Genomic DNA, 19021 nt, shown 5'->3' on the forward strand with positions numbered 1-19021 from the left:
AACATTCAACAAAAAAGATAACACATTCCTCAACGTAATCCCCAGAGTGACACAGTAAATAATGGGATCCTGGAAGATCTTCGTGGCCAGTTGCCAAGTTGTTAGACACAGGATCCAGAACACACGTAAAGCCAACGCGCGTTTCGGTGCTCAGCCTAGATGAACAGGCGCACCTTCATCAGGGCTCTCACGTCGAGGTAGTGGGGGACACAAGACCTAAGCCAAAATAGTCCGTATTCGATCTATTATTAACAGAAGACATAATCACATTTTTAGAATGTACACCACTATGCACCGTGTCACCATCTCAGTTTCTCTCATTTGTTTTTATACATATGATAAATTATAGACAATATCAGCTAGAAAGAACAATAATAGTTCATCAATTATAAACAACATCAGCTAGAGAGAACAATATTAGTTCATACAATATTGATCCTATGATCTACTAAATTTAAAAATAAACCCAAATTTAGGTGAGCTCCAATGCTGAAGTGATAGGGTATTTTGATCGTACTGTTACGAACTTAGCATTGAATGCCTGAAGGAAATTCCTGGGATCCAAAACATCACATACATACCTAGTGTCGGCAATCACTCTAGTCATTTGTCACTTAAAATTATCTAAATACTCCAGAAGGCATGATTCAGAGAAATAGCGGGAAAGGAGAGAAAGAAGAGAGGTTCTCTAGTTAAACAAAATCCATTTACCTCTCGTCCTATTTTGTCAAACTTGTTAGTTTCCACAGTCTTAGAGGATGGGACAAAAACACTCTCGAAGGCAATAACAGGTTATACAGTATTGGTCCGGTAGCGCCTGGTTGAAATGAGGAAAGAATATCCCCGAATGGGAAATTTTCAAAACGTGTTCTAGACAAGCGAAACATTTTTTCAAGCCTATCTCAATCGAGCCAACGGAGCAACCTCTTTTTCAGTTCCATAACTTACCCGCTCTGAAAGAGTCAATGTAGCCACGTTTAAAATATCAAGTTTTCGATCTGTACTTCAGACTCAGCGAGAAGACCCGTCCCTAGTTTCACCTAAAAGGTTGAAAAGACATCAATCAACCTCAAGCCAAATGCGCTTCAACGTACAAGTTTCCGAGTAACACACAGGGCTTCAATACAGCGCCTCGTTCTTCCCCTCGTCTCTTCTCCCAGTTAGTACTTTAATTGCGCACGATGAGCTGTCCCCCACATCTCGGTCTAAGCGTGGAGCGAGCAATTATCCGGGGCGGTCTTAGTTCGGAAAATAAAACAGATAGCAAAACGTACCAACACTTACCCGCTCTGAAAAAGTCAATGTAGCCACGTTTAAAATATCAAGTTTTCGATCTGTACTTTAGACTCAGCGAGAAGACCCGTCCCTAGTTTCACCTAAAAGGTTGAAAAGACATCAATCGATCTCAAGCCAAATGCGCTTCAATCGAACAAGTTTCCGAGTAACACACAGGGCTTCAATACAGCGCCTCGTGATTCCCCTCGTCTCCTCTCCCAGTTAATATTTTTATTGCACACGATGAGTTGTCCCCGCCTTCTCGGTCTAAGCGTGGAGCGAGCAATTATCCGGGGCGGTCTTAGTTCGGAAAATAAAACAGATAGCAAAACGTACCAACACATTGTAGGCACCTCTGACTCTGCTCCCTTCACGACCGTCCAAGTCGGCGGTTCCGCGAGCTATCCCACATGTGCTCTATAACACAATGAAAAGAGCACGAAGCGTTACAAGTAAGCCCGGCAGGGTGTAATCACCTATAAGTCTTAATAAACGGGATATGCTACGCCTTAGCAAATCCGGGCCACTACGCATAAGGTCAGGACGATTTTAACAGCTAGGGGATTCCTCAAACTCTGAGTCATATCCCTACAGGGGAGCCCTCTTACCTCGTAACAGACGATCGATCAGCGTATACGGGGTTCCTCTCGGCAGTAACCGGTGCTTGCAACAGTCAAGCGACGGAAAGCCGCGGGTTTCCGCTGCTAAATAGGGCTGTAATAGCCACGCCCCCTTTCCCCCCTCATCTCAAACACCTGTATGGTTTGCTAACTAGGCTCAAGGTAGAAGCAAGACCTGGTCTGGGTCCCGGGACGCGGACCATTCTGGTTCAACGTGACTGTATAGGCCAAATAGGAAAAATACTTCCGTCTAGATAGAAATAGGAATTTCCTCGCTTGACCTTGATGAAAGAGGTAGAAAGCACGAAGAATGTGCAACGAATGCCTGCGGAAATATACACAGTGCCGATAAAGTGGCACAATACATCAGGGAGATGTTTATGTTTCACCACACTGAAACCTTCAGATAATCAGCGAATTTAGACGGGGATGAACCTCCAGAAGACGGACGCGCCGATAATAATGCATTCTCCCTTCCGAAAATCAGCGAATTTAGACGGGGATGTACCACCAGAAGACGAACACGCCTATAATAACGCATTCTCCCAAGGGCAGCAATCATTCAAGCCCGTTTTCACGGAGTCCAAAAGAAAAATCCAGAACACTTCCCTTTTCTTTCTAATGGAAGTCACATCCTTTCCCAGGACAGTGCGAATTTTTTCAAGTATCGACCATCTCAGGTCGTCCTTGCGGTGATTCGCATTGACCCAATGAGATACAAGTGGGGCCCCACTTTTGCAGTTCTGAATACATGATTTGTGCTCTCCAATCCTGGTTCTGCACTCACGTCCTGTCTCACCCACATAGGGGAGTCCACAAGGACAGATGATGACATAGATTATGTTCGAACTGCGACAATTGCTCATGCCATTAAGTTGGATGGCCCGATTGCCTATCGACAGCGTACTGCCAGTCAGAGCTTGCGGACATGCATGGCAATTTCCGCATCGGTGATTCCCCATCACCGGCGGAAGACCCATTATCCCAACTTGTTTTAGTTCTTTAGTATTCCTGACAACCCCTTAACCAGATAGTTACGCAGATTTTTATTGCGTCGAAACGCAAAAATGGGCCTAGGGATCTGTTCTTCTGAGTCGTTGGCGTTGAGGATATGCCACTGCGAGTTAATGACTTGTCTGATCTTATTGTTTATTCCAGAATGTTTCAAAAGACATACTATACAATCCTTTTCGGCGCGATTGCGTTCCGTGAACATGCTTTCCCTGTTGAAGTATCTAGCTCTTTTGAAAGAGTCTCTAATCAGTCGTCGAGGATATCCTCTCTGTAACAGTTTTTCTTTTAGTATGTCAGCTTGGGTTAGAAAGTCGTTCAAAAGGGAACAATTTCTTCTCAGTCTAAGAAATTGACTAAATGGTATGGAGTCGCGTTGACTGCCCGGGTGGAAACTTCCATACTCCAACAAGGTATTTTTAGCAGTGGGTTTGGCGTAAAGGGAGACAAAGAGAGATCCCTCCCTTGTCTCACCCAAACATCCAGAAACTCAATTTGAGTACAGCTGGCATTCGCTGTGAAACGTAGATTCGAGTCTGCAGCATTAATCCATCTCACAAACTCATCCAACAGAGCCTGGTCGCCACTCCAGATGATGTGGGTTACTGTTGGGACCCGTCTTGGGCCACTGTCCAATTTATTAGGGTAGGCTTTTCCCTCGAGTAGAGTATCATCCCTTCCTGGACTGCAATAATCAATGCTTCCTTCCTACATGGTTCAATACCTGATTCTCTTAAAGCCGGCCAAGTCGCCCCATCTTAAAAAAACCTACGCTGGATCCTGCTTCTGCCAACAACTATAGACCCATATCAAACATCCCACTCCTAGCGAAAGTTCTGGATAAATGTGTACAACAGCAGGTGGGCCTACACATCAACAACTTCCACCTTCTAGATGACTTCCATTCCGGGTTCAGACCTGGACACAGCGCTGTAACCACCCTACTCCACATCGTGGATGATGCCCTCCAAGCCCTCGACCAAGGCAAAACCTATCTCCTAATACTCCTATATCTATCCTCGGCATTCTATACAGTTAACCATGAAATACTCCTGGAACAACTCAAACTCAGGATGGGTTTGGATGGCACCATCCTTGAATGGTTTAGGTCCTTCCTCCAAAATCGCTCACAGAGAGTCCTCATCAATGGTAACCTATCCGTTCCCTCTCCGATCACGGTTGGAGTGCCCCAAGGATCAACCCTTTCCCCTACCCTCTGCAATCTTTACCTTGAACCGCTCACATTGGTGCTATGCACCGCCAATATCTCCTACCTCATGTACGCAGACGACACACAGATCTGCATTAAAATATCTTCCCCTTAGGACATTCTCTCCCTGAATGAGGCCTTGAAGCTGACTGTTCACTGGCTCACTGCTAACCAACTTAAACTTTACTCAACTAAAACTGAGTTTCTTCTAATCTCCCCACCCAAAACAAATCCAGACATCCAGGAATGGATCAAGGCTATCACATTGCTAAACTGCCCTCCTACCATTGTGGAGTCTGCGAAATCCCTTGGAATAACCCTTGATGGCAGCTTGAACATGTAGGGCCATATCAACTCGATGGCCAAAACTGCCAGATTTCACCTGAGTTACCTAAGAAACCTGAAACCCTTTCTCAATGCTTCTGACTTAAAAACGGCAATCCAGGCACAAGTCCTTTTCAGGCTAGAATATGGATGCTCTACTCTCGCAGGGCTATCCAAGAACTCCCTGGCCCCATTGAAAGCCTGCCTCAACGCCTCCGCCAGACTCCTAACTGGCTCAAAGAAATTCGACCACATATCTCCCAACCTTAAAGCTCTGAACTGGCTTCCCCTTAAGGCCAGAATCCAACTTAAACTGGCCTGCATTACTCACAAGGCTCTTTACTCAAGTTCCCCTGCATTTCTCACCCAGAAACTTGTGAATCTGGAGGAGCCAGAAAGTCCCAATCTGCCAGAGACCTATTGCTCCAACCAGCATGCATCCGAAAAAAAAACCTACAATCTGGGCTTCTCGGGGGACGCTCCAAGAATTTGGAACTCTCTCCCGCCCGCCATCAGAAGACTTCCATCTTTGGCACGTTTTAAAAAAGGGACCAAAACTTTCATAATGGGCAAATTCCTCACATAACGATCACATAACAATCACCTCAGTGACCTGTTCCACCCACCACTTCGGCATTAACCATGGCTTTTATGGATGATACATACCCTGCACTCCTGGGTATCCCACCCAAGAGTTGAGACTGTGCGCCTTCTTTTATAATGTAGCTACCTGTGCTTTTTTTTTTATCCCGAATGTATCCGGGACTTTAGACTGCCTGTTTTTCCATGTATAATGTATCTACCTATTTTCCCAATTGGTACCCTCCCCTCCTAATTCTTTTGTATACCACCCTTCAATCCTGTAAAGCGCTCTGTTACCCTCACGGATCTGGTTTGCGCTCCATAAAACTTTAAAATAAATAAAATTGTTAGTCACCGGATACACATAGACTGCATTCTCGGGAATCAGTTGGGCCCGATGTCAAGAAAAATGGGTAGGGCGGCTGCCAAAGGCACCCCTCCTGTTCTGTTTTCTGAGGATACCACTCTACAGCGGGTGTGCTGAATCCCAGATGGAGAGGCAGCAGGAGGAAGGACTTACCCCTGACCCCTGTTCAGCCTCAAGGTACAGAACATTGGCTGAGTGACCCGTCTCAGGTTACTGCCCCTAAACTGGGGCGAGGGAGAGTGGAGAAAGGGAGCCTAACACCTGGGTCTACAGCCTCCCACTCTGAGAAACCTCAGAGGTCAGAGAGCCCAGGGAAAACTGGGGCCTTGTTCTCGATATTGAAAGCTGTCACTGACCTCTGTTGGTTGATGTACTTATGGGCAGAGCTTTCCTTGGGTTGGGGACAGAAGCCTAATCCAAGGGGTGGAAAGAGCCATGGTGGTACTGTCTGCCTACTATGATGCATCTGTGAGCAAATTAAGGTTAGTTGCTGCGCAAGTCTATTCAGTTGCTCAGGAGAGTGCAGACTGAGGGGTCCAACTAAATTCAGAGAGGCATAGAACTGACTAGTGCCCCTGCAGTAGAGGGCCATTGTCCATGTTCTATCGCCTAAGCAGGGAAGCCCATCAAGGTATTGATTTGTCTACCCTGGCATGAGGCTGGAGGTTGGTCGTGTTGGAAATGGCCCTCTCTACAGGGTGACTCCCAAATGTTTTGTATTCCTCCTACTTTTGCTGGGTTTGTGATAGTTGGCATTAGGACTCTGCACTTTATTACTGCTAACTAGTGCTAAAGTGCTTTTACTCACTCGCCTAAACATAGTTTGATCAGCCTATACCTGATTGGCATATTCAATTTACTTGTAAGTCCCTTGTAGATTGATATGGTTGTATGACGATTCATCGGCCGCAACGTCCTCGCGGGCGTTCGCATCACGGCCAATACATCGTAAATTCAATTACACCGGCGATTTTGGCATCGCACGTCGTTGCGACGCAAATGCGGCCACAGCCTAGGATCGCGTGTCACATCGCCGACATTACATCGCGCGACATGACAACGCGATGTTTCACACAGCAATGGGTTGCTCGGGGCTGGGGGTTAAATATTGTGTATATTGTGTTGAATTATTATTTTGTGATGTTTCATGAAAGAAATACCAATTATGGATGAATGCAGTTTAATTTGAAAAATGAGTGTTATCCTCGCTCTTACTTTGATACTGGTCATCTGTGCATAAGTTACACCTCGAATAACGTTTGACACGACCCATGCAGACAGACACGAACTGTCTGAATCGGAAAGACGTGTCAGTACTTAGCTTTCATGTTTGACGTCTGGTGCAAGAGCGGACGACACCCGGAGCTTTAAAGCCCCATGCCCAGAGACAGATGGAGATCACAGTTAGGAGTCCAGCACACTGCTGTTTTCCACCGTTTCGCTCCAAGAAGCAACTTCACTCCATTGCCTCTTTGTCAGTCCTTTGTTTACTAATTGAAAAGTGCGTGCCATATGCGTGTGTTCTCGCAAACAGCACAGCTCTAGGTGCCTGTTTTTGTGAGTTCGCACAATCTCAAGGGTATCCATTTATCTCTGAATTCGTCACTGAGCTGCAGACAGCACAGCTCGGAAGCAGTAAGAGGTAACACTACTCACAGTTTTCAAATTGTGTGGGGGTGTTTTGCTCTGGGATCTCAATAATAAAAATAAATAAACGTGCAACATCACTCATAAACCGTGTATACACAGATACTTGCATCAATAACCCATAATAAAATTATACATTTAGCAAGTGATCCCCAGAATCCTTTCAAGGAAGTGCATATTTCAGAGAGGTGCATGCATTTGTCTCATTTCCTCAAATTCGGGTGAAGTTTATTGTAACATTGAAGTCCCAGATGGGCCCCTAATGTTTTACCTGGGAGGCCGCCATGTTCCCTTTCAGAGGCCCTGCAGAATCATTGACGTCGCTGTAGCTTTCTGACATGACACAAACTACTCAAAGCACATTTGTTTCCTTAATCATGCCCAGGCCCGCTCTGTTTCATTCTGCTGGTAGCATTTGGCTATACCAACAGGAAGTCAGTGCTAAGTAAAATACTTCCAAGATGCAAAATCCCAGTGGCTTAAAACATGTTAAACTGTGCATGTTCAATAATCGTATTCTTATGTTGCTAATCATACAATGTTTACAAAGAGTATCACGGGAAGCTTTTCAAAATACATGTACCTATTGTGGAACATGAATAAAAGAACTATTTTAAAAGGGTGCATGGTGAGAAGCAAGATATGTGGGCACTTAAAAGGGATTTGGAATATCTCGAATATCGAAACGAGAATGCGATTGTTCAACATACGTCCAGTAGGTTCGATTCATACAAGATTTTCTAGACAACTACTGACTGGTGTACAGCCTTTATCCCATGGTCTTTACTCCACAGGACTTTATGACACATGCATTTATCACGCAGGTTAGTACCATGCAGGCAGTTGGTACGTCACCATGCGGTACTTCACGAAGCATGTTTTTAATGGCATAATTATTATGCCTCTTACAAAAAAAAGGGATTTAAGAGTTCTGGCAGGGATAACGTTTGTAGGGGCTTTAAAGGGATGGTGTCAGGCGCTGCAGAGTCAATGACACTATCCACACATCCACCCATCCATGCATCCATTCATCCACCCATCCATTCACTCATCCGCCATCCATTCATCCACCCACCCATGCATCCACCCATACAGCCATCCATCCACCATTAATATTGCCAATTTGCCATTACCAGGTATGTTCTTTGAAGAAGCTATCCATTCATCCATCCGCCATCCATTCATCCACCCATCCATTCATCCCCCCACCCAGCCATGCATCCATCCACCATACGGTGCCATCATCCATCCATCCATTCATCCCCCCCACCCACCCACACCATCATCCATCCATCCATTCATCCCCCCCACCCAGCCATGCATCCATCCACCATACGGCACGCCATCATCCATCCATGTCAATCATCCATTCATCCATCCATTCATCCCCCCACCCAGTCATGCATCCATCCACCTTACAGCACGCCATCATCCATCCATGCCATCATCCATCCATTCATCCATGGCATCTTAAGAGCACCTGGCACCTCTTTCTTAATTGTTTTTAGTTATAAAGGCCATGAGAATGACACCTGTTTTTTTGTGCATCCATGTTTTTTCAAGTAGTGACATTTTCCGTGACCTCCGTGCTTTTTTTACTCCGGAACATGGTGTTTATTTGAATAACTTTTGTGCATCCGTGTCCCTGCAAGTAGTGACATTTTCCGTGACCTCTGTGTTATTTTTACTTTTACATCGCAGGATCGTTTTAATGGCCTGCTCGCTCCATCCATCCATCCATCCATCCATCTGGCGTAATTTTTTTTGGTGTAAGCTTGCAGTATGCCATCCATCCACCCATCCCCCAGCACCCAAACCCACCCACCCACCCACCCACCCATCCATCCAGCCATCCAGCCATCCATCCATCCATCCATCCATCCATCCAGCCATGCATCCAATCCAGCCATCCATCCATCCATCCATCCACCCATCTGGCGTAATTTTTTTGGGGTATGCTTGCAGTATGCCATCCATCCACCCATCCCCCAGCACCCACCCACCCATCCATCCATCCAGCCATGCATCCATCCACCCATCCATCCATCCACCCATCTGGCGTAATTCTTTTTACCCACCCACCCACCCACCCATCCATCCACCCATCCCACCCACCCACCCACCCATCCATCCACCCATCCATCCATCCATCCATCCATCCATCCATCCATCCATCCAGCCATGCATCCATCCACCCATCCATCCATCCATCCATCCATCCATGCATCCACCCATCAGATGTTTATTAAATATGGTGTATTATTTGGACGTTAGTATATTGACCCAATCCGCCGCTCTAAAGAATGACCTTAAATGTGCGTGCTAAATACACTTTCCATCAAAGGTTTTTAAAAAAATAAGTATATTATCTTGGTATGAGTGTATGATAGCCGACATTACTTAAATATGAATTTATATGCTAAAAACACATTCTTCGTATGCGGGGCGCGAACCGTGTCTGTCAGCACCAAAGTCTGTCTATGTTTCCGTTAGCCCACCTGTTGTTTCAGTGTCATTGTGCGCATATTGCAAATACTTAAATAAACATTACTAAAATATTACGTAAATAAGCATTAAAGAAACATTCTTTATATGTTCTTCATATGCGCTGCTTCCCGTTTTAATGTGAACCAAATTCGATGTCATCGTTAAAGAAACATTCTTCATATGCGCTTCATATGCGCTGCTGTCAGCACCAAAGTCTGTCTATGTTTCCGTTAGTCCACCTGTTGTTGCAGTGTCATGTTGCAGTGTCATAACTAAAATAAAATACGTAAATAAACATTACAAAAATCATACGTAAATAAACATTACAAAAATCATTGCTGTTGCAGTGCCATGTTGCAGTGTCATGTTGCAGTGTCATAACTAAAATAAAATACGTAAATAAACATTACAAAAATCATTGCCGGCGCGAACCGTGTCTGTCAGCAGCAAAGTCTATCTATGTTTCCGTTAGTCCACCTGTTGTTGCAGTGTCATTGTGCGCTTCATATGTGCTGCTTCCCGTTTTAATGAATATTACGTCAATAAACATTAAATAAACATTCTTCATATGCTGCCACCAAAGTCTGTCTATGTTTCCGTTAGTCCACCTGTTGTTGCTTAAATAAACATTACTAACATCATTTGAACCAAATTCGACGCTGACTTAAAGAAACATTCTTCATATGCGCTTCATATGCGCTGCTTCCCGTTTTAATGTGCTTCCCATTTGAACCAAATTCGATGTCATCGTTAACGATGTATTAGCTAATGCGATGTACTTGCATGCGCCCTGATGGCATGCGACGTGATGACGGGCACGATGTAATGGCCGCGTTGCAAAGTCAGCGCGATGCGATGTATCCGATGTAAGGGGTGCTTCCCATTGATATACCATATACCCAGGGCCTGTTAAATAAATTCTACCAGTGGGCCTGCAGCGCATATTGTGCTACCCACTTAAGTAGCCCTCCATAACTTATCCCAGGCCTGCCATTGAGGCCTGATTGCAGTGGCACACTGCCATGTCGACTTGCCATTTAAAATCCCTTGCCACGCCTTAAACTCCCCTTTGATTATATATAAGTCACCACTAAGGTTGGTGCTAGGTAGCCCATAGGACAGGGTACTATGTAATTAGAAGGTAGGACATGTTCTTTTAAGTTTTACATGACCTAGTAGTGAAAAACTCCCAAATTAGGTTTTCACTACTATGAGGCCTAACCCTCCCATAGGATAACTTTGGGATTGCTTATTGCATTTAATAAACTGTAATTCCTAGATGAGAGGAGGTAAATATTGCATGTTTGGTACCTGTGATCTTGTAATGATAAACTCTGCTAAATGATAAAGGCAAATTTATAATTTCAAGTGAGTATATGCCACTTTTAGAAAATTTGCAATTTCCTGTTCTTAGCCCTCTGTGCCTGCGTGTAACTGACATTGTGAATCTCCTCCAAACAGTCACACAATAGTGGGATTAGCAGAGCCTGAATGGCCTTTCCACTGGCAGGATGGAAAGGGGGCAGAGCTGAGAACAGGCTCACTTGCAACTAAATAGGTTGTGCCCTGTCTCCTCACAATACGCATGACGACCCTGTAGTGTCAGTGCAGCCAGCTAGGAGTCAGTGCAGGGGAGGCAGGATATTCCCAGAACTTCAAAGAACGCCTCTGGAAGCTCCTCCCACCTTCTAGGAGGAGGGCACCAGGGTTCAAAAATAGGGCTTTCAGACCCATTCTTCAGTTGACTATGGGATCTGTGGAAGGGATCTCAGAGGACTGTCTGCTGCTTTGACCTGCTAGGCACTCTGCCAGACTGCAGCTTTACACAGAAGGACCGCTTTGCTTCCTGTAGTCTGCCTTGAACCCTCAGAGTGGTACAAAAGGGGGTGGTGATGGACGGAGCATCTGAACCAATCAAACACTCACACCCAGTCAACACATCTGGGTTTAATCCATCACCGTTCTTTAGCCCACTCTGCCACCCCAGTTCAGACATGGCCATATGCAAATAGGTCTGACCCTGTGCCTCATGGGAACAATCCAGCCCGAACTGCCAAGCCATGCCTTCCCTGGACAGGAAACAAGCTTCCGAGCACCGGTTTCTGGCATTTCAGCCGTCTTCAGCCCGGCTTGCTTGAATCCAGTGGCAAAGTGAGCAAGGGACTCACGTCTGAGCATACCCTGCCAACTTATGGTGAACAAAGTGGTACAAAACCGGGTGGTGATGGACGGAGCATCTGAACCAATCAAACACTCACACCCAGTCAACAGATCTGGGTTTAATACATCACAGTTCTTTAGTCCACTCTGCCACCCCAGTTCAGGCATGGCCATATGCAAATCAGTCTGATCCTGTGCCTCATGGGAACAATCAGCCCGAACTGCCAAGCCATGCCTTCCCTGGACCGGAAACAAGCTTCCGAGGACCGGTTTCTGGCATTTCAGCTGTCTTCAGCCCGGCTTGCTTGAATCCAGTGGCAAAGTGAGCAAGGGACTCACGTCTGAGCATACCCTGCCAACTTATGGTGAACAAAGTGGTACAAAAGGTGGTGGTGATGGAAGGAGCATCTGAACCAATCAATCACTCACACCCAGTCAACGGATCTGGGTTTAATCCATCACCGTTCTTTAGCCCACTCTGCCACCCCAGTTCAGACATGGCCATATGCAAATCAGTCTGACCCTGTGCCTCATGGGAAAAATCCAGCCCGAACTGCCAAGCCATGCCTTCCCTGGACCGGAAACAAGCTTCCGGTTCCTGAACCCTCAGAGGCCAGCACTGCTTTTGAGCCCTGCATCTTTACCTGCACCCAGGATTTACAGAAGTGACTCCAAGGGCTGGTTTGCTGGACTCCTCTTCAGGGCAACAGGGACATAACAGACTTCCAACACCTGGTACCTGCACCTGGACCCAGCCTGAGTGAATCCCGATCTCCAAAATGGTCTCCATCCACTCCTGGACCCTTGTGTTTGGTGCTAAAGGTGCCCAGATGGCCATTTTCCAAAACTGAGGAAAGAATTTGGCCAAAAAGTGATCTGAGAACAAGATGGAGACTGGGACAAACCTGCTCTCCTATCCGCTGAGGTGCATCGCCTGTCGGATTGAGTTCATGGCTTCTCCTGCTAAGATATCTTCTGCTGCAGCAAATCTGCTTCAGCGGTCTTTCGCCAAAGGGGTATTAGACCTCTTGGAAATGTCTTCTGCTACAGCCTTCTGCTTTGATCTGCTGGAGGTTTTCGACTTCCATTTCGGTGACTAAGTCTAAAGGTAAAGGTTTTCAATGCACGTTAGCTCCATTGCTATCCAACGACTATGCACCTTATATTTTGACTATGCCCCAGTCTAGCGCTACCATATGTCCGTGATTGCCGCTTTTTCCTATCAGGCGCTATTTTGAACCTTAAACTTAAAAATTCATAACGCTGGTTCTACTGATTGGATTTCTATCATTGTTTATGTCAAATACTTTGTTATAACTTACTCTATTTTTCCAAATTGGTCTGGGATTTTGTGTTGTGTTTGTGTGCTGCATAAATACTTTACACTTTGCCTCTGAGTTCAGCCTCACTGCTTTTTGTGCCAAGCTACTCTTGGATAAGCACAGATTAATTTGGTGAAATTTTTTGGTTCACCCTGCAACAGATCGTGGCTGTTACTTGACTAGGTCTCACTCCCCAGTCAGCCAGCTATCCAATTTCTCACACAATCTTTGAGCAGAAACTAGTGTCAATAAACACCAATGAAATTGCTCTTCTTTTCAGGAAGGTCCAGAGCAGCAGCATCGTCAGAGTCTTCAAAGCTGGAACCCTGAACATGGTGTTTCAATTGACCTAACTTCTCACAAAAAAATGTGTTCTACATGATTTAGGTGATACAAGCTAATAACCTTCTGCTCTTCTCTTCTTTTCATCTACAATTACGTAGGGCCCTTGATATGCCAGGTAGGCAAACAATACATCAAAAGAACGCTAAGTAGTCCAGAGATGCAAAGAACACAACATTGCCGAAAATGAGCGGAGCGGAGAAAAACGTCTGAACGACACTGTCAAAGGTCTACCAAACGAAGACTCGGGCAAATGTAGGATTTCGCTAACTGAGGCTGCCGCGAAGAGAAATACTGACAGCGTGCAAATACTAAGTTTACAAACGAAATAATGCCATTCCAGCCCCAACCGGCATCAAGAAACGTGAATTAGAACAAAATTCTATAAAGACGGGACCAACAACTTACTCCCGGAGACTGCGACACCAACAAACCGAAAGGTGCATTAGAAAAACGCTACAAGTTTACTGAAACAAAGGGCCAGATGTAGGTAATTCATATTTACCACCTCTTAAATACCGAATTTTACCGATTCGGTATTTAAGAAGTGGTAAATATGAAGGGGGGAGATGTAGGTATTTCCAGATGTGGAAATACCGAATCGTTAAGATTCGGTATTTACCGAATCTGGAAATACCGAATCGGTATTTCCTATTGATTCCTATGGGCTGTGAAGCCCTTAGGAATCAATGGGCAATACCGATTCTGTAATTACAGAATCGGTAAATACCGATTTTAGCAAGGGTGCAGGGGGTGTCACTTTGACACCCTCTGGCACCCCTGTTTTAGGCTTGTGTGCCATGTGGCACACATACATGCCCTTAGGGCATGTATGTCCATGTGGCACACATACATGCCCTTAGGGCATGTATGTGTGCCACATGGCACAGGTGTACATGCACAGATGTGCATGTACACCTGCATCGGTATTTTACCATGCAATTGTATTGCATGGTAAAATACCGATTTTCAAAGCCCTGTGTCAATGTGCAACTTGGCACCTACATACCGAAAATGCATTTTCGGTAATTTTACCGACCGGTATATTTACCGATTCGGTAAAATTACCGAAAATGCCTGTGTTTTTCCCCCTACATCTCAAAATCCAATTACCGGTCGGTAACGGACGATTTCGGCCGTTACGGACCGGTAATTGGCCACCTACATCTGGCCCTAAGTAACCCTGAAGGACAGAGGTACCCAGTCAAGCCCTGAGGAAAAGCCCGATAAACTGTTTTGGGTTTGGAAACGCGTCGGCTGTTTCTTATTGATCTCATATCTGCAGAGGGTTCCACAAGAAAAACTGTATTATGTGAAATGCCTTTTTTTCCCCTGTGTGATCAGTCCTAAAACAAAAAGAGTGAATGATATAGGACTGTTATGTAAAAAAAAACTGTCGTACTGTCGTGTGCCCACACCACGTCTTCAACAAGGCCGACTCCACCATCGCACCCCAACTCCGGAACATCATCAACGCCTCCTTCAACACTGCCACCTTCCCGGAGAGCTGGAAGCACGCCGAGATCAGCGCCCTCCTGAAGAAACCTACAGCGGACCCCACCGATCTCAAAAACATCCGCCCCATCTCGCTCCTCCCTTTTCCTGCAAAAGTCATCGAGAAGATCGTCAACAGACAGCTGACCGCCTTCCTCGAGACGAACGGATCCCTCGACCCCTCGCAGTCCGGCTTCAGAGCCAACCACAGCACCGAGACCGCCCTCATCGCAGCCACCGACGACATCCGGACCCTGCTCGACAAGGGGGAAACAGTGGCCCTCATCCTGCTGGACCTCTCTGCTGCGTTCGACACGGTCTGCCACCGCACCCTAGTCCAGCGCCTCAGCAACATCGGTATCCAAGAGAAGGCACTGGAGTGGATCATCTCGTTCCTCGCCGGAAGAACACAAAGAGTCCGCCTCCCCCCGTTTCGCTCCGAGGCCACCGAAGTCATCTGCGGCGTCCCGCAAGGATCTTCACTCAGCCCCACCCTCTTCAACATCTACATGAAACCTCTTGCAGCCATCGCACGCCAGCACAACCTCAACATCATCTCTTACGCCGACGACACCCAGCTGATCCTCTCCCTCACCAGAGACCACGACACCGCCAGAACCTGCCTACACGAAGGGATGAAAGACGTCGCCGAGTGGATGAAGGACAGCCGCCTGAAACTGAACTCGGACAAGACGGAAGTCCTCATCCTGGGATCTTCGCCCTCCACCTGGGACGACTCCTGGTGGCCCCCAGCCCTGGGCACCGCACCCAAGCAAACCGACCACGCACGCAACCTGGGCTTCATCCTGGACCCCTCCCTCTCAATGACCAGACAAGTCAACCCCGTCTCCTCATCGTGCTTCAACACCCTGCGTATGCTTCGCAAGATCTTCCGCTGGATCCCGACCGAGACCAGGAAGACTGTCACCCAGGCACTCGTCACCAGCCGACTGGACTACGGAAACGCCCTCTACGCCGGAACCACAGCCAAGCTACAGAAAAGACTCCAGCGCATCCAGAACACCTCCGCCCGACTCATCCTGGACGTCCCCCGACGCAGCCACATCTCCAGCCACCTGAGGAACCTGCACTGGCTCCCCGTCGACAAGAGGATCACGTTCCGGCTCCTCACCCACGCACACAAGTCTCTCCACGACCTGGGCCCCAAGTACCTCAACGACCGCCTGACCTTCTACACGCCCACCCACCAGCTACGGTCCACCAGCCTCGCCCTCGCAGCCGTACCACGCATCCGAAGAGCCACCGCCGGAGGAAGATCCTTCTCTTACCTGGCTGCCAAGACTTGGAACTCCCTCCCCATCCACCTTCGGCTGACCCAGGACCATCTCGCCTTCAGGAAACAACTCAAGACCTGGCTGTTCGAGCAGTAGCATACCCCTCCCCCCAAGCGCCTTGAGACCCTCCCGGGTGAGTAGTGCGCTATACAAATGGCATGATTGATTGATTGACTGTTGCAATTTGAATTTTGAACCGCAAAAAGTATATTGAAGTTTATTTATTTATGCTTTATTGTCTAGATTTGATTCTCCACAGTTGTTTATGATTTTTGTATGTATTGTAGTGTCTCAAAATTGCACATTCAAAACTGTATAGACGGATCTGAGTTAAATGATAAAAGCGATTGATGATAAAAATGCAAGCATCTAAGAATACGTTTATCTAGATGCTCAGGGTGCTCAAAAATAAATAGAGTAGCTCAAAACAAATTCGAGACCGAGTCTTTGTTGTTTGATTGAATTCACATATGTCCTACTCGGTCCCGTAAGGACAAGACCCCTTTTTGGTTTAAAGTAGTCCAGAGGGGCAGCCTGTATATCTGGAAGCTGTTTTTCCAACCTCTTCTGGTCGATACAGTCACTCCAGGAAGGGTATTATTGCAAGGAAAAGAGCTACTATGCTTAATGTATAGGGAATTAGGGGTTCTTTATTCATCAATACCTGCCAAACAGGTTGTGCATATATCTTGTCATTTTTGTTGGGAAAATGTTGAGCTTGTTACTAGCATGATAATAACGTTTCCCACACCGCCTTACATTTCAGCATGATAATCTGAACATCCTGAATGATATTGTGTGGGATTGCAGACCACATATCTGATGCTTCCTTAAAATTTCTACAAGGCCCCTGACTTCACTTTCTGTGAAGATCTCCAATCTCCTGTTCTTCTGCTTTAAAGTAGGATAATATATATTGACCGTTAGAAAAGGAAGGAATCATCCACTGTATCTGGTGGTAGAGGCATGTTGCTGTTGCCTTCTAGTGTTATTACTAACTTGGTGGATCATCATGTGATTACTGCAAGCCAGGAGTCCCACACGGGCCCCATTTATCATCTAGAGAAAATTTGCTTAGCTGATGTCTGTCAGAAGAATATACATTTTGGGTGATTGGTGTAAAGTAGTAACATATATATTATACAAATATACTTTTGAAATCAATTATCCAAGTTCTTTTTATCTTCAGTGGATTGTGTATCAGCATCACATTGCTTTTCAAAAAGTGTACTTATTTATTTGAAATTTCTAGAATACTGAATTATGCAAATTACAATTTTCTCCGTTATATTTTTATTATTGACATGCATTATGCTACCACAGTTGCTTCATGTACGAGACATGACATACGACATGATGTGGGCTTTCTTATTTTTCTCACCAGGACACTGAGCATTACTTTTGGTCAGCAATGTATATCTTTTCTGCTTTTTTCATGGGGATTCTTGCTGCCACCATCCCGCCTTTCATCGGAATGAGTAGTGTATATGATAACAAGGTAATTCATCTGTACTTTCATGTATTTGGATTTATTTTTGTATCCATGTTTATCATATGAATACTCAGCATAATATTTTAGGAAGGTGGATCGTGAGTGAGGCTATACAGATATCATTCATCATGTAGATCAACTATGTTAGTTATCTATTTTATTGATTGCCTTTTTAGTGAAAGAGACTACCTTCTGAAAAACAAAAATGTCAGTACTATTTAAATCTGATTATTGTTTTTGCAATCTTGCGGTTAGTTTCTGTAGTTTTAAACAAACCAATGTATGCATGTTAATTTGTGCAGATTAATAAAGTATTGCATTAAATGATTTTAGTAATTCCTACAATCATAATTATGAAAACACACAGATTCTATTACTATTACATCTAGAAAAAAGCAATTCTACTATTGAACGAGTAATCTAATTTAAAAAAAACTCAATTTAGCCTAAACAGTTAATGATAACAATCTTATTACATATTACCCTCAGGTATTATTTCCTACACCAAGGAATCGGTCAAATTTGGTTCAGGTTTAGGGGAATAGGTAGACTTTGGTAGAAGCTGGAAATCTGCAAAATGAAATTACAGACATCCATTTGTGCAGTCTAAATAGCACTGATGGTACTTCCAACGATTTTTTGGGTATCTGGTCCACCCTATTCGGAGTGTATACATGGCTGTTCATAGGGCGATGGGCGACCTGCTAATTTTTGGTGACTATCCCTGACAAAATCTTAGCATTTTCTTTTTAAGAGGTAGATCCTACACAAACGTTTTTGTTTTAGGAACACCATTCCAAGTCCACTATTAAAGTATTTTCTCAAACCTCATGATTATGTGCACCCCATTGGCAAATGGTGTGGACGATTCTTGCACACCACTGCAATATTAAAGTTAACCACTTTGAAAGCAAATAGTTATTGTGCATACTAAAATATTGTATGTGCCACAGATTAGAACAAGGTGTCAGAATGAAGGCGAATGCACACGAGACACCATTCCGTCTAATCTTTTTTCAGATGTGAAATTGTATTATTTCCCCAGTACAGCTCGTAGTCATTTTTGTCAGAACGATTAAGCATTATTTGAACATGAAACATTGCACGTTGCAGCTTTAAATATTTTAGGATCTGCAATCAATGAGTCAACGCAATGTGAACCAACAATAGTTAAAAATTATTTATAAAGCCAATAGGTCTGACTTTAAATGTGCTAACACAAGCAAACGACTACCACGCAGAAAGGTTGTATGAATTAGCACCTTTTCACTATGCCCATATTTGTTATATCTTGCTGATGCCTACCAGCGCTGATTTACCTGCGGCAAACTACTTAGTTTTTGCTCCGATAAAAAACGTGGAGTTACATTTTATTCAATGTTAACTTTATCTA

At 45.1% G+C, this 19021-nt stretch overlaps 1 protein-coding gene across 1 annotated transcript in view; it reads left to right on the forward strand.

The window, feature by feature from the left end:
- The window catches only part of LOC144770056 (ABC-type organic anion transporter ABCA8-like), a 2854033-nt gene that overhangs the window by 2036810 nt on the left and 798202 nt on the right, over positions 1 to 19021 (forward strand). The window contains exon 23 of the mRNA XM_078654287.1: positions 17521 to 17634. Within this exon, the coding sequence (XP_078510413.1) occupies positions 17521 to 17634 (114 nt within the window). The remainder of the gene's footprint in view (positions 1 to 17520; positions 17635 to 19021) is intronic.

The sequence above is a fragment of the Lissotriton helveticus genome, chromosome 7 (genome assembly GCF_964261635.1).
Source record: "Lissotriton helveticus chromosome 7, aLisHel1.1, whole genome shotgun sequence".
NCBI classification, from domain to species: Eukaryota; Metazoa; Chordata; class Amphibia; order Caudata; family Salamandridae; genus Lissotriton; species Lissotriton helveticus.